At 46.2% G+C, this 16,050-nt stretch overlaps 3 protein-coding genes across 3 annotated transcripts; 2 read left to right on the top strand and 1 right to left on the bottom strand.

Moving 5' to 3' along the window:
* Positions 1-9,043: 9,043 nt before the first annotated feature.
* On the top strand, positions 9,044-9,756 carry EV420DRAFT_1646973 (uncharacterized protein; the record flags this gene model as incomplete). The annotated part of the gene is made up of 4 exons (XM_060477984.1): positions 9,044-9,242; positions 9,293-9,612; positions 9,665-9,688; positions 9,745-9,756. The coding sequence occupies 4 exons, from the start codon at positions 9,044-9,046 to the stop codon at positions 9,754-9,756; spliced, it is 555 nt and encodes a 184-aa protein (XP_060326942.1).
* Positions 9,757-10,250: 494 nt separating this feature from the next.
* On the top strand, positions 10,251-12,692 carry EV420DRAFT_1565213 (uncharacterized protein). The gene is made up of 12 exons (XM_060474015.1): positions 10,251-10,511; positions 10,533-10,598; positions 10,644-10,648; positions 10,692-11,000; positions 11,051-11,185; positions 11,241-11,322; positions 11,346-11,444; positions 11,497-11,619; positions 11,678-11,690; positions 11,726-12,199; positions 12,222-12,292; positions 12,356-12,692. The coding sequence occupies exons 1-12, from the start codon at positions 10,449-10,451 to the stop codon at positions 12,422-12,424; spliced, it is 1,509 nt and encodes a 502-aa protein (XP_060326941.1). The 5' UTR covers positions 10,251-10,448; the 3' UTR covers positions 12,425-12,692.
* Positions 12,693-12,787: 95 nt separating this feature from the next.
* Positions 12,788-13,897, bottom strand: EV420DRAFT_1630799 (DNA breaking-rejoining enzyme; the record flags this gene model as incomplete). Its single annotated transcript, XM_060476128.1, has 5 exons — positions 12,788-13,021; positions 13,071-13,240; positions 13,297-13,555; positions 13,607-13,666; positions 13,700-13,897. 5 exons carry the CDS (start codon positions 13,895-13,897, stop codon positions 12,788-12,790), a joined length of 921 nt encoding a protein of 306 aa, XP_060326940.1.
* Positions 13,898-16,050: the final 2,153 nt, after the last annotated feature.

The raw sequence follows: 16,050 nt of genomic DNA, 5'->3' as shown, positions 1-16,050 counted from the left end.
TGTCTGTTACGGAACGAAATTACGAAATCTACGACAAGGAACTCTTAGCTATCATGATCGCCCTCGAAGAGTGGCGTCAATATCTTATGGGAGCCAAGGAAGACTTCGAAATTTGGACGGATCACTCTAATCTCCAGTATTTCCGCAAACCCCAGAAACTCAACCGACGACAAGCCCGGTGGGTTACTGAACTAGCGGAGTACCAGTTCACCCTCCACCATAAGCCTGGGGCTCAAAACCGAAAGGCTGATCTGTTATCCCGCAGAGCAGATCACGACCAGGGGAAGGAGGACAACCGAGACGTGGTAGTTCTTAAGGCCGAACACTTCAGGTCCCTAGTAATGCCAACCTCAGAAGAGCTGCATGAAAGGGTTCGAGTGGCTACACATGATCCACGTCACTGGGATCGAGGGATTTCAGACTCCCTTAACCACGAGAAGGGAATTTCACGCGAGCAAGATTTACTATGGTACGACGGACGGATCTACGTACCTGTAGACCGCGACCTTAGAGGACAGATCATCGCCCTCAAGCATGATCATGTCACCGCGGGACACCCTGGTATCGAAAAAACCAAAGAGCTGGTGCTCCGCGACTACTGGTGGCCGAGAATGCGTCGAGATATAGAAGCGTACGTAAAGGGATGCGACGTCTGCCAGCGGACCAAGGCGGATCGTCGTCCAAAGAGGGCTCCCTTACACCCTAACGAAGTCCCCGTACGCCCGTGGACTCACATTTCGGTAGATATGATCACTAAACTACCGAACTCCAAGGGCTTTGATTCCATCCTCGTCATAGTCGACCGCTTCTCTAAAACGATTATTCCCATCGCGTGTACGGAAGAGCTCACTTCCCTCGGTTTTGCCAAAATCCTGAGGGACTACGTCTACGTACCCTACGGGGTAATGCCAGAAAAAGTCATCTCGGACCGAGGTTCCGTCTTCGTCTCCAAATTCATGAAGGAATTTTATACTCTCATCCACGTCCAAGGGAACCCCTCCACTGCCTACCACCCGCAAACTGACGGACAGACGGAGAGGGTGAATCAGGAGATTGAGAAATACCTAAAGATGTTTGTCAACGACAGACAAGACGATTGGAGCGAATGGCTACCTCTAGCAGCCTTCACTCACAATAATCGCCAACACTCATCTACAGGGTACTCTCCATACAAGGTGGTATTTGGAAGGGATGGACAAGTTATTACCGCGGCACAAAGACCGACCGCAGTTCCAGCAGCGGCAAAGTTGGTGGCGGAAATTGAGAAAGCACAAAGGGAGACAAAGGTGTCCCTCGAAAAGGCAGCCGAGTTGATGAAAAAGGCCTACGACAAACGCAAGGATCAGGCAATAGAGTATCAGCCTGGGGACAAGGTGTGGCTAGACACAACCAACCTAAGTCTCCCTCGTCCTACGAAGAAGCTCGGAGACCGTCGGGTTGGACCCTTTACCATCGTATCAAAAAAGGGAGCCTCAGCTTACGAACTAAAATTACCTACCAAGTGGAGGATTCACAACCGATTTAACGAGTCTCTCCTAACCCCTTACATGGCCCCGGTCTTTCCTAATCAACCACACCCTGATCGACCACCTCCAGAGTTAATTGACGACGAGGAAGAGTACGAGATTGAGGAAATTGTAGAGCAACGGGATAAAACCATCGGTCGTGGACGAACCCGTCGCGCTATAACAGAATATCTCGTAAAATGGAAGGGATACCCGCGGGAGGAGAACTCCTGGGTCAAACGTTCGGATATGGCCAACGTGGAGGAGCTGGTAAACGAGTACGAAGCACACCTCCAGAGGATTCATTGGGAGGTCAACAAATATGGGCGAACGGTGGGGAGAGATGACAAAATACCACCGGACGCTGGAACGGCTTACCACGACCCGGATACCCCATGCGTCACGGATATCGAAACGGTTTACTCCTCCGAATGCACAAACCCGAGACACTCCCACGCACAATCATCGATAGCGGTGCGAGAAGTTACCACGGAGGAAGCAGATGGCATACCCATTGTAGAAGAAACACAAAGTGATGAGGATTCCAAGCTAGACCTCGAGAACTTACAGAGGGTATACGAGAACTGGGATTTCGGCTCCGAAGATGATGACAACGATGATGACGATACCTGGTCTTTCTACAGCCAGTCCGCGCAAAGTGGGGAGAGTCAGGATTCATTCGGGACGAACGAATCTTAAAGGGGGGGTAATGTTACGGTTCATTCATTTCTTTTTCTTTTCTTACGTATTCACGCTTACTCTATGCTGCGATTTCGATCGGACGCTGCTGCGGCACTATTTTTAGCCTACGCAACGTGTATTTAAGTAGAGCCTCAGCTGGTCTAAACCCCAGCTTCGGCTAAGGTTTATTCTACCTGACATCGAACTCCGTTCTTCGTGACTACTTGCCCCATCGACTTACGTCGCCTTTGACTTGCTTGGTGTCGACTACCGAAGTGCGAGTAGCGACCTTAGTACGATCTAAGTCGATTTGAGTTAGTGGCTAACACCTCACCGCGGAGCACTTCAGAGCACTAGAGATGCCATCAGAGGAGGAGATTCAGAATCGTATTCGCAGAGCGATGCAAGACCCACGCCTATGGGACCAGGGCATAGCCACCTCCCTCAACCACAATGAGGGGGTGACCAAAGAGGGGGGGCTGCTGATCCACAATAATCGCATCTATGTCCCCCGGGACTCCATCTTACGTGGAGAGGTACTAGCTCGGCATCACGACCACGTACTTGCCAGACACCCTGGAGTAGAAAAGACAGAGGAACTGGTGTTATGAGACTATTGGTGGCCGAAAATGCGGAAAGATGTAGAAGCGTACGTTCAGGGATGCGAGGTCTGCCAACGCACCAAGACCTCCACTCGAGCCAAGAATGCGCCGCTATATCCTAACGAGGTTCCAGAGAAACCATGGGACATCATCACCATGGACATCATCACCGACCTACCAGAATCAAATGGCCATAATGCAATCCTCAACATCGTAGATCAGTGCTCCAAAACACTCATCCCTATCCCCTGCTCCAAGGAACTGTCGGTGAAAGGATGGGCAAAGATTCTGAGAGACGAAGTAGTCTGCAAGTACGGGCGCATCCCCATTAAAATCATCTCTGATCGAGGACCCCAATTCGTCGCTAAGTTCACCAAGGAACTATACCGACTCATGGGAATCCAAGGCAACCCATCCACCACGTACCACCCCCAAACCGATGGGCAGACAGAATGAGCCAATCAGGAAGTGGAGAAGTACCTCCGGATTTTTGTCTTGTACCGACAGGATGACTGGAGCGAGTGGTTACCTCTCACCGCTTTCGCCCACAATAACCGGCAACATTCTGCCACAGGACACTCTCCCTTCAAGGTCACATTCGGGAGAGATGGGGACCTGTTTCCTAACACCCATTCCAGTAACAGCGATGTACCCGCCACCCAAGAATTTGCGGACCACATCGTCAAAATACACGACAACACAAAAAATGCCCTTCAGGAGGCTGCCAAAGTCATGAAGCAAGGCTACGATCGACACCAACTCCCCAGCCAAGAATATCACATAGGCCAAAAGGTGTGGCTAGACGCAAAAAACCTGCATTTACCTTGTCCCAAGAAGAAACTCGACGATAAATGAGTAGGACCGTTTCAAATCACTGCTAAGATTGGTGCTAGCGCCTATGAACTCGCATTACCACCTGCCTGGTGGGTTCACAATCGATTTAACGAATCCCTACTATCTCCTTTCCACGAACCTAAATTCCCTAATCAACAACGACCCCCAGCCCCACCGCCGGAACTAATTGACGCGGAAGAAGAATATGAGATCGAAGAACTAGTCAACCATCGGAACCGGTGGACAGGAAGAGGAAGACGTCGGAAAGAGATCACTGACTTCCTAGTTAAGTGGAAAGGGTACGGTCTGGAAGAAAACTCTTGGGTCACCAGAGCAAACCTCGCCAACGCCGAAGAACTCGTACTCGAATATGAGGCAAGAATGGGGGAGGGTGTCAACAACCTCGATATGGAATATGCGGACGACTCTGACGCAGAGGAAACGGATGAGGGCAGTGACGATGAAGAGGATGCGGACTCAGTCGGGACGACTGAGTCTTAAGGAGAGGGTAATGTTACGGATCCTTACTTTTCCTTATTTTTCCTTTTCACATGGTACCTTATTGACTCATACATGCTTAGTACTGTGACACACAGACGTCACATCAGCACTTCTATTCAGGCCATAATGCCAGCTCATCGTACGATACACGGACTTATTAGCACCATTTTTAGAACTACACTCTTGTATTTAAATGCACCAAGCTGTGGCCTTAAGCCCCAGCTTTGGCTAAGGTTTATATACCTAGTTATCGACTCAATCGCTCTCGCTTAGGCTGCCTAAGTCATCTGCTAAAGAGACCACTTGCGCCTGCTCGTTGTACACTTGACCGAAGTGCGAGTCACATCATGAGTTTGACCTTGTTTGTCCTACTAGTGGGTTACAGCTACCTTTACCGATCGCCTCGGCTCAGACATCAGAATGGTGCCTACATGCACAGACTTGTCAGCAAAAAAGATGGCAGCTCTGTTCTTTGATCATTGGTACTGTGAAAATGGCCTTCCTCTCGAAATCGTTTCCGACCGGGACAAGTTGTTTATTTCTAAATTTTGGAAAGCCCTACACAAATTGACTGGAGTCAAACTCACTATGTCCTCCTCGTTTCACCCTCAGACAGATGGTTCATCTGAACACTCAAATAAGACTATAAATCAATTGATCTGCTACCATGTCGACTGACAACAACATGGTTAGGTTAAGGCTTTATCACATATTCATTTTGGAATGATGAACACGATTAATGCTTCTACAGGCTTTTCAGGATTTTAGCTGCATATGGGATGATCATCTTGCTTGATCCCTCCTCTTGTCCCAAAGGCCTTAAGTCCAGGCTGCCTCCAAGAAGACATTAATGCTGCACATGTGATAGAACAACTTATTGATGACACTGAAACCACAAAGGATAACTTATTATTTACAAAGTCTGTCAAGCTTCTTATGCAAACAACCACAGGAAGTCTGATTTCGAGATTGTGACTGGTGATCATGTCATGCTCAGTACGTTTCATCACAGATGAGATTACAAAAACAGAGATAAGAATCATGTTGCAAAATTTATGCCTAGATATGATGGCCCTTATGTGGTAACTCATGCCAACCTGAAACTGTCTTCATACACACTGGATATTCCTAATTCCCTGACTAAGTTTAATACTTTCCACATTTCTGAGCTTTGTCCCTTCATAGCTAACGATCCAGAGCTGTTCCCAAGTAGAGAACATGCTCGCCCTGGTCCTGTGTTAATGGAAGATGGTCTTGAAGAACACCTGATCGATAAAATAATTGATGAACAACAGCACAGTTGTGGCTTCCAATACTTGGTTCGCTGGGTTGGTTATGGTGCTGAAGATGATTGTTGGTTACCATGCCATGAACTCGAAGAATGCAAAGCACTTGATGTTTGGTTGAATCGCACTGTGGCTGCTTCGACTGTAGGCTCGAATTTTCCTGGGTAGAGGAGAGTGTAAGCCCTGCTTACATCTCATGCTGATGAATGCTGATGAATACTGACTGATCTGATCCCATTGCCCCATTCTGATCCCAAGTCATCATATCATGCCTACCTCATTGCCTGTGGTTATATATACTGTGGCACACCTATTCATATATATATGTACATACCTGCAGATAGCTCTCTCTCGTTCACACCTCCACCATCTCATACAGTACCCATGTACCCTTGCTCCCACCACTTCACATCCCTTTACTTCTTATAACATAACCACGCGTTGTTGCGACTGCAGCCTACTTATGCATGGAATTTTGCAATCTAGCGTGTTTTACACACACACAGAGATATAGTGAGCGAGTGGACTAAAATGACACATTGACACTAATGCTACGTGGTGCAATGATGCAGAATATAACTTATGGCATAAGAAGCGATGGGATTCTAAACAGGACTTAGTCACAGCACTGTACCTGATGGGCATGTGTGATGAGAAGGCTGAACCCTATACCCAGTGCACTATGCTCTAACTTACAAGCATGCTCACAGGAGTTGGATGACACTTCGAAGGTTGCATTAACATTGAAAGTATTTAGCATGCTCACTAACTATGATGTGCTGTACCTGAAAATCCAGGGAAATCCTTATGCGAGATGACAGATATCACCAGAGCAAACTTGGACAGTGGGTCTCAGCCGAAGTCCATGAGCCCACGTTCCATTGTCCGGGGTCTCATTGTTCAAAGACTCACTTGTTGCCGTGTCTACAAGAAGCCTCTGTGAATCCAAGAAAGAAGTACTGAAGGACATATGTCAGAAGTGATAGTTCTGTATGCCTAGACCTGTCAGTCATCAGGGAACAAGCCTGCAGGTGTCAGGAGAGCACCTTTTGGCACACGTTTAGCAAGCTCACTATAGAAATGAGACTAAAACTGGGAAGTCCAACTCAGATGCTCAGTAAGGCGGTGGTGGCAATGTACTATGCATGTAGGAGTCTGGGTACTGCGTGACGTTTGTAATTCTAAATTCCCTGTAGTATAAGTAGGACAGTTCCAGTAGATAAAAGCCAAGTTTCAAGCCCCTGAGTTCCCATGCATGTGTTGAAGGCAGTACTGTAACAAAGGATCAGTTTGTGACTTTGAGCTTTGCATAGAATTAGCGAGCTCACTCAGAGAAATACGAGATACCCTTTTGATAAGACTTTTGAGAACTTAGTCAGAGTGAATACGAATCAGTGACACTGTTTCTGTTCTGTTAAGTGTGATAAGTCTGTTCAGAGAATGTGTTGAAGTGGAAATCTGAGATCTGTTCTGTTCTGTTCTGTTCTGTTCTGTTTCAGTCTGTTCTGTGTCAGTTCTGTTCGAAGTTCCGTTTCTGAATCTGTTTCCAAGTGCTTCTGAAGTGTTCTTGAGTCGAGATAACCTGCTGGAGTTAGTTGGAGAATCCCTACATACAGTTGTGTAGTGAGTGGGCTAAGTCAGTGCTTGCCTGTGGTGTTCTTTTAGTGAGCTCACTATTGTTTCAACATGTATCGTCTGTTTCTGTCGGGATCAGTGTCCCTTGTATATTTTAACTTGAATCTGCCTTGAAGGTTACATTGTGCCACTGAACAACCTTCCTGTAAAAGTTCCTAGACTTAGGAATTCATTAGAGAAAGCTTAGCTTTGCTAAGAGCATCGAGAATAAGAGAAACTCTTTGAGATATTGAGGTATAGTTGGATTGCATTAGAAATAATTGCTCCCCCTAGAACTTACAAGGGTGATTGTAGTTTGTGTAGTTGTGTGAGTGTGTGTGTGGGTTTTTGAGGTTCACCTTTTAGCCTGCTCACTATTCCACAGGTGCCCACAGCCAGCCTCTTCACCGCTGACAGAGGAGGAGATCCAAATTGCCTCTGCACAAAAAACGTTGGACCCTCAGACAGCTTCACAATATCTAGACAAGCTTGCCAAGGCATCTGGAGACCTTGATGCTGCCTTCACACATCAGGCAGCACAGGCTGTGGTACGTTCTAGTTGTATTAAACTCCCGCTTGTATTTAAGATTGTTTACAGGGTGATTGGGACCAGAAAAAGTTCAAGCAGCTACTTATTGAATGGATTGTGGCCTGCGACCAGCCTTTCGAAGAGGTTGAACACCCTGAATTTCGCTGCCTGTTACAGTATACACATCATCCCTCACCATCACTTCATATACCATCTGCAGATACCATCCAGCATAAGATTATGAAGATGGGTGATGAGGTTGCAAAGGGTTTACACATGTTCTTTGAGGTAAGAAATGCAGTTCTCCATGCCAATAGTTCACAGCTAAATCCGGTCTTAGGAACTTGAATCCAAAGTTTCAATCTCACTTGACACATGGACCTCACCCAATGGGTATGTGTTCATAGCAATTGTTGCACATTATGTTACGAACAAGGGAAAGTTAGGTATGACAGTGTTTTATTGCTTTATTTGCAGTTTGATGATGATGCATCTCTTTGATAGAGGAAATACTCATCGACTTCCAAGAACTCGTTGGTGAGCATTTGGGAGAGAACATGGCCGAGGTGGTATGGGACACACTTGTGAAATATAGCCTTGTCAGCCATGTAAGTCTCTTGTTATGACTGGGACTCAAATGATAACAATTTTCCGATAGGTGATGGCATTCATGATGGACAATGCCATGAATAACGATACTATGGTGGAAGCCATCAAGCAGAGGTGCAGGGAATGAGGGATTCCGTTTTCAGCCAGAAATTCACATCTCCATTGCATGCCACATACAGTCCATCTCACTGTTGTCAAGGTACGTTTGAATATAATGCAAACCAATATAATTCTGAAGTATATTTATATAGTTATTAGAAGGAATTGGTGCAATATCCAAAGACGATGGGAAAAAAGCAAAGGATAGCTGTACTTCATCTTACCAGGACTCAATATCTGCTCCACTTGATGCTTCTCATGATGATGAGGCTGCGTTATTAGATGAGGAAGCTGAACCTGAGAATTCCAATGATTTTGAGTCATTTGCAGGATCATCAAGCCTGAACACAGTTGTGTTGAAGGTAAGAAATTTATCAACTCCAGGGTGTTCAGTACACTGTTCTAACTCATATCAGCTTCAAAAGGTTGTTCAAGCTGTATGGTCAAGTCCCCAGCAATGACAAGCATGGTATCAACAAATAGCAAGTGCTGCAGTGGCTGCTGTGGGTTCGGTGACTACTGGCGCACATATGCTTATTCTTGATGTGCAAACACGGTGGTCCTCTACTCATCAGATGCTTCATAAGTATTCATTCACTTCTAGTACTATATTCAATTGTACTAAGGTATCATTCAGGCCGTGCTCTCAAATATCATGCTGTGGTTGACCAATTTGTCACCATCAATCAAGACCTATGCTCCCTTGAGCTTTCAAGTGATGACTAGGAGGCGATCTCTATGGTCACGAAGTGGCTGAAAGCATTCTGTTCAGCAACCACACAAATGTCGACGACAACCAAGCCAATGCTCTCTACAACTCATGCTATTTTTCGGGGCCTTCAAGACGATGTTAAAAAGATTATTGCCACTCTTCCCCCAACAACACCTCCCAAGTTGAAGAAGGGCCTATTAGATGCGCATCACAAACTCAGCGACTACTACTACAAGTATGATGATTCACCGTTCTATACATGGGCTGCTCGTAAGTTATCCATTATGTGACATGACCAGGGTCTAATAATTCTTCCATAGTTCTTGATCCTCGAATCTCATACACCAAAGGGTTAAAGCGGGACTACAAAAATGATGCCGATCTGGATACTTATCTCGAGAGCTCAAAGCAGCTTTTGCAAGACTACTTTGACCATCACTACCCTTCTACAACATCTAATTGTCTTGATACTCCATCATCCCCAGCAGCTGGACCATTGGGATCTACATTCCTTGATGGATCTCCTCAAAAGGTAGACTTCACATCTCAATATGATGATGACGATGATTCTGTGGTCACTGTGGATGAGCTTGAGCGATACTTCTCTCTCCCAAAGGAGAATTTTCGGATGACTAACCCAGTGAATTGGTGGTACATTCGCCATCATGACTTTCCATGATTGTATCGCCTAGCCCATGACCTATTATCAATCCCAGGTATGATTGCATTCTGGATCATGCTTCATTCTTGCTAACATCATACTCAATGTCAGGTTCTGCAGTAGCAGTAGAGTGTGTGTTTTCTGGAAGTAGAGATACTATTTCTCTGCGCTGAGCCTGGCTAAAGCCTGACACCATTCGCATTCTAATGCTGGTCAAACATAGGCTTCGACTTGCTCACAACACTGTTGAGGAACTTCTAGCTAATAATGATGATGAGGAAAACTTTGTGCCGTAGTTTTATATACATGTTTTAAGTACAGGTACAGTCATATACCCATAATACAGGCAGACCTATTACCGTACTGACCCATATGGCTCATGGATTTCTTGTGTAGGGTTGTGGGTATGGGATATCCGTATCCACATCCAACCCATATAGTTGATGGTCATACCCATATATGGGTATAGTGAGGATCCCTATCACTCCTGCTCATTTTCCTCAGCTGGAATGAATAAAATCAATTCTGATCCAGACGATGGTGACTTCCCTCGGAGTAACAATGGTCCCATCACGTGGCAACTCCTGGGATCAATTGTTGTCACAGCCACAAAGACGTTTCCCGTCCCTGTGACCATCTCCACGATCTGTTTGGCTCCCTCCCCTACTGCCTCCGCGGGGGTCTTGGCCCTTTCTCTTTTCCCTCTGGGTGGGTTGACACAAATATGTCGCCCATCTCATTTGACGTCTTTCGTCGATGAGATTTTTGTGTTTGTGCGTGTGGGTGGATTCCAATGGTTGACACGGTTGACACGAATGTGTCGCTGTGTCTGTTTGACGTCCTTCGTCAGCGGATTGGTGAGAGTTCGTGACTGTGGCGTGATGTCTTTTGTCGGGGAGCGCTGCTTTTGTTCGCTCGCTCGATGCTCGCTTGATTTTTGCTCGCTTGCTCGTTTTTGGGTTTGGGTTTGGAGACATTGTACTCCTCCCATTTTCCCTTTCTCTCTCCAGATCGTGTCTCTCTCTCTCTCTCCACACCACACCCCTGACTAAACCCAGACATTTTGCCGCCAGGGTTAACGACGACGCCACCGATCATGGCCTTCGTCTCGCTGCTTGTCTCACAGGGTCCTTTGTCGGCATCCTCGTCCTCGCTTTCTTCTTCATTAGGAGGAGGCAACTTGTTCAACGGCAGCGACGCGCATCCACCAACACACTCAGACTCATCATGGATTCTTTTCCACTGCCTCCAAACGTGCTGCCACCAGAGCAGCAGCAGCAATATGTCTTCCCTTGCCCTCGTCAAGATGGCCCTAATAAAAATTGGCTTGATGAGAACAGCAATTTTCAAACGGAGGAAATTGACCTGTATGTTGTTCCTGTTTGCTGGTCTTGCTTTGACTGATGCCATTCCCCAGGTCTCTTACACACAAGGTCCCCTGGTTTGCAGAACTTTGCCAGCGTTTCGGACTCGCACATACGGGCAACAAAATGACGCTTCATGAGCGGCTTGTGAAGTTCAGCCAAGCCGGGATGGAAAAGTGGAAGGCAAAGTACGTTCATTCATGCCATACACAGATGCGAGCTCATCTCCCTCTCCTCTCACAGTATTCTCACTCCGACGCGTATTCCTCACAAGGGAGTGAGGGTGGTGAGGGATGGTGCTATTACGAAGAGGAAGCTGACACATGTCGAGCAACCCGCATTCATGAGGTGAGCATACCGGTGAGCAACCCTCAAAGGGTACTCCTCCCTACGTCAAGATTCGAGGATACTCGTAGCCAGGCCAAGATAGACGGCTTCATACCTTGGGTGAGTCCGTTTTTGTTCCTGTTCATGCTTGGTTTGTTGATTGCATTTTCAGGCTGAAGTTCTTATGGTCAAGATAGCGAAAGAAGAAGAACATGCACAGAATCTCTGCAATACCCATCTCCCAGAACCTGGGGTCAACAGTGTCCACAATCATAGTGCGCAAAAGCCTGGTATGGTACAGTGTCATTACTTTTCACTGTTGATTCGACCTGACAGCCATCTCCAATGCACAGAATCCTTTTGTGAGTCCCTGACTTTGTCCAGTGTGTTGCCTCTATCAGTCGAGGAGCGGTTGGCTGCTCATCAAAACTCCTCCCCCTCGTCCTTGTCTTCGACTGTATCACCTGAAACCCCCTGTCCCTCCATGGATTTCGACTCGACCATTATGGGGCTCACTGCAAGTTCGACTGAAGTCTTCTCTGGTATTGTGGACCGACCAGACTCACCGATCCTACCACCCTTTGAGCCCATGCAGATGACTTCACCATCCATGCTGCTCTCTCCACCTGCTCTGCCGACGTCTGAACTCGACGGGAATGCTCCAGTATCATCTGATGATACTGCCATCAACCCAATTCAGTGCTCGTTGGTCTTTGCTGATGGCCAGACCATAACTGTTCATCAGGGTGACGTTCTGCCGACTAAACCGTTCTGCTATGCATCAAATCTCGAAAGTCTCATTCGGTGCTGGGATGATCGTAATCCAGACTGGGCCCCATCCGTTGATTATCCAATCATCATCCATGGTCGCCCAGGTTCCAATAAAGTACTGGAAAGACATCTACAAACTCAATAAAAAAACAGGGAACGAATGGGAAAAACTCAAGAGCAATTGGCTAGATTGGAAAGTATGTTTGCTTTTCTTTCTGTTGTTCATATTCTCACCTCTTGCCTTCAGCATTTTATTGAAGCATATCAGGCATTCGAGACACCTGAAGCCTTCTGGGCCGAGTTTTCCGACTCTCGAGGACAGAGGCTGAAATTCTCTCGAATCAAAAAAATTCTTTTAGAGCGATGAACAGCCTGCAAATCTCAAATTAGCAAAACAAGTGACAGCTGAGTATGGTGATGATTTTATCAATCACTTTGGTTATAAAAGGGGTAGGAAATTGGTTGCCATGAAGGATGGTCCAACAATTGCCCTGACACTATAGGAAGAAGATGGGAATTAGTTGCAATGAGGATGTTTAGTTCACAGTTCATGTCGTAGTTTTGGAATGCTACAATGTTTTTCTTATTTACTTTGTGACATGAGATAACTACACAATTAAAATTAAGCACATGGACATGTTCGTCCACAGGTCCAGCATTTGACTACTTGGCGGTCAAGCTTGAAAAATTCATCACGATGAAGAGTCAGGAGTGTCATTTGATGAAATCAAATACTTGACAATTGTCATATGTGAAAAGTCCAAGCTCCAACCACCCCACTCACAGATTTGTCGAATTGACCAATGAAGATCACATGAGAACCACTGGCATCCACCACGGCGAAAAGAATGTGTACCATAGGGATATGGTGTGATACCCAAGTCCCACAGGTTATTCTGAAAGAGCTGCAGGAAGACCTCTGGTTTCTAACAAAGTTCCGAATGAGCATGGACCACTTGCATATAGAACCCATACCTTACCATTGCGGTGTTCTTGGCAGTGTTGGGACTGGTCGCGTTTATCGATGTTGGGGAAAAGATTCCCTTTGTTAATCCTTGAGGTGCCAATCCATGTGGCGAGAGCTCGAACAGGACAGAGATGCGCCATATGTTCTGGCAGTTCTCGTAATACAAACAGAGGTATGTCTGTTATCCCAAACAAGTCAGCAGGCAATGGCACTGTAGCAGCAAAATGCACTTACCACCAAATTGCGTGTTTTTACGAAAAGGAAGGGTGATCGAAACACAGGCAGTGTTATCAACTTCATCATTGTAGAGATCAACCTCGTGGGCCTGAATGTTCAACACCTCGTCAATGCGGAGTAAGCATGTAAACGCTACGAGGTAGACAGCCTGGAGCAATCGCCGCATGTTTCCTCCGCACCAGTTTCCCTGGGACAGGTGATTATTATCCCAGTTTTCGTGCTTATGATTATGCACATAGAGCTGCTTCAGAATACCCTAGAAAGTAAAAGATGTAATGAGTTTTCGACAACAGAAACAGAGACATACAGGACCAATGGCTCGAGCACTAGTTGAAGTTTTGCCTTTGGCGACCTGTTTCTCATCAGCCTACATATATTACTGATGAGTTTCACAGCGTACCTTGCGTTTGTGCAGACCCAACATGTATGAGGACACGAGATCAGAGATCGACGGGTTTCCAAGCACCGTTGCTCTGTTCCAAGGTACCTTACCTCGACGACCAGTCTTACGGAAGCCATAGGTGGTGCCTGCCCTAAGCTTTTGAGCGTGTGAGTAGCTCCTCTGTGCGTCGTCAGGCCCTTTGCTTGTGCCATGCATATCAATATCATCACACCTCGTCAAGTCAGATAGACATGATATGGACTGAATGCTCAGGCATACTTTTTCATAATAAATCCTACGATGTAGTAGTCAATATTCAGGTCAAGCTTCTGCAGATTGAATATATTAGTGCCCTGGCTGGATGATGTTCTCCTTAATGAGGAAGTTATTAAATGCCATCATGACCCTGTGTAAGTGTTGAACGTTAGAATAATGCAGGGTATCAGAAACTGAGGATAACAGTTGACCTTTTATATGCAGCATCAGTGCCTTCCATGACACCCTTTGATGCTTCGCTAATATTGGCTAAAACCTCCTCAACATCGTCCGATGCACTCAGGTCCATCTGCATATTACCATCGTACTCATTGGACACACCGCAACTCTCCTGCTCACCCTCAATGTCGTCTATGATCTCTAAATCTGAGGATAGGGTTTCTAGGACCTTGCGAATTCCTAGCGCATTTGTGATATCATTGGTCATGTTCATGTCCATATGATACTGAGAGGAAGAGAGAACAGTGAGTCAAGCGATAAAGTCCATGATATGCTATCTATATATATGAAAAAAAGAGGGGTAGGTGCTCCTATTTAGAATCCATTCTCGTCATCTGTGCATAGCTCCAGGATCTCCCCTTTCACTGTATAGCGAACTTCGATTCGGTACTTTGGAGATGAGTTACGTTTCTGGCGCTTTATTGGAGTGGCTTCTTTAAAAAAAAACTGTAAGAAACAGGCCATACATGGCATTGAAATGAGCCCTGCCTGTCATTTCCTCGCCACTCTCGTCACTAGATATCTCTAAGACCGGGTAAGACCTGTTCTGTTCTGCTGAGCCTTGACTGGTGTTTCGTAGATTGGCAGAAGTCGAAGCTAGGGCATCATAAAAGTTATTGTAAGAGAGATTTGACAGGCAGGGATACTTGACATACCAACGGGCTGAGCGAGGCTTGGCTCTGCTTCGATGAGCCTCATTTTCTTGATACTTGGTTCAACCGTTGAAGAGGCTGGCTGTGGGCACCTGTGGAATAGTGAGCGGGCTAAAAGGCGAACCTCAAAAACCCACACACACACTCACACAACTACACAAACTACAATCACCCTCGTAAGTTCTAGGGGGAGCGATTATTTCTAATGCGATCCAACTATACTTCAATATCTTGAAGAGTTTCTCTTATTCTCAGCGCTCTTAGCGAAGCTAAGCTTTCTCTAATGACTTCCTAAGTCTAGGAACTTTTACAGGAAGGTCGTTCACTGGCGCGACGCAACCTTCAAGGCAGATTTGAGTTATAATACACAAGGGACACTGATCCCAACAGAAACAGAGGCAATACATGCTGAAACTTTAGTGAGCTCGCTAAAAGAACACCACAGGCAAGCACTGACTTAGCCCGCTCGCTACACAACTGTATGTAGGGGTTCTCCAACTAACTCCAGCAGGTTATCTCGACTCAAGAACACTTCAGAAGTGCTCGGAAAACAGATTCAGAAACGGAACTTCGAACAGAACTGACACGGAACAGACTGAAACAGAACAGAACAGAACAGAACAGAACAGATCTCAGATTTCCACTTCAACACATTCTCCGAACAGACTTAACAGACTTAACAGAACAGAAACAGCGTCACTGATTTGTATTCACTCTGACTAAGTTCTCAAAAGTCTTATCAAAAGGGTATCTCGTATTTCTCTGAGTGAGCTCGCTAATTCTATGCACAGCTCGAAGTCACAAACTGATCCTTTGTTACAGTACCGCCTTCAACACGTGCACGGGAACTCGGGGGCTCGAAACCTGGCCTCTACCTACTGTAACCAGTCTACTTATACTACAGGGGAATTAGAATTACAAACATCGCGCAGTACCCAGACTCCTACATGCGTAGCACGTTGCCACCGCTGCCTTACTGAGCATCCGAGTCGGACTTCCCAGTTTTAGTCTCATTTCTATAGTGAGCTCGCTAAACGCGTGCCAAGAGGTGCTCTCCCGACACCCGCGGGCTCGTTCTCTAGCGACCGACAGGTCTAGGTGCACGGAACTATCAGTTCTGGCGTATGTCGTTCAGGACTTCTTTCTTGGATTCACAGAGGCTTCTCGTAGACATGGCAACAAGTGAGTCTTCGAACAATGGGACTCAGAACAATGGAACGC

Source organism: Desarmillaria tabescens (genome assembly GCF_030435595.1).
Source record: "Desarmillaria tabescens strain CCBAS 213 chromosome Unknown EV420scaffold_38, whole genome shotgun sequence".
In the NCBI taxonomy this organism is placed as follows: domain Eukaryota; kingdom Fungi; phylum Basidiomycota; class Agaricomycetes; order Agaricales; family Physalacriaceae; genus Desarmillaria; species Desarmillaria tabescens.
This window is presented reverse-complemented; position numbering and strand designations above follow the sequence as displayed.

Excerpts from the sequence above, each read along its gene's own strand:
- EV420DRAFT_1565213 (XM_060474015.1), top strand. The coding sequence starts at position 10,449 with ATGTGTCGCTGTGTCTGTTTGACGTCCTTCGTCAGCGGATTGGTGAGA. Across the intron at positions 11,186-11,240 it reads ATGGAAAAGTGGAAGGCAAA|TATTCTCACTCCGACGCGTA; the intron begins GTACGTTCATTC and ends CTCCTCTCACAG. Across the intron at positions 11,445-11,496 it reads TAGACGGCTTCATACCTTGG|GCTGAAGTTCTTATGGTCAA; the intron begins GTGAGTCCGTTT and ends TTGCATTTTCAG.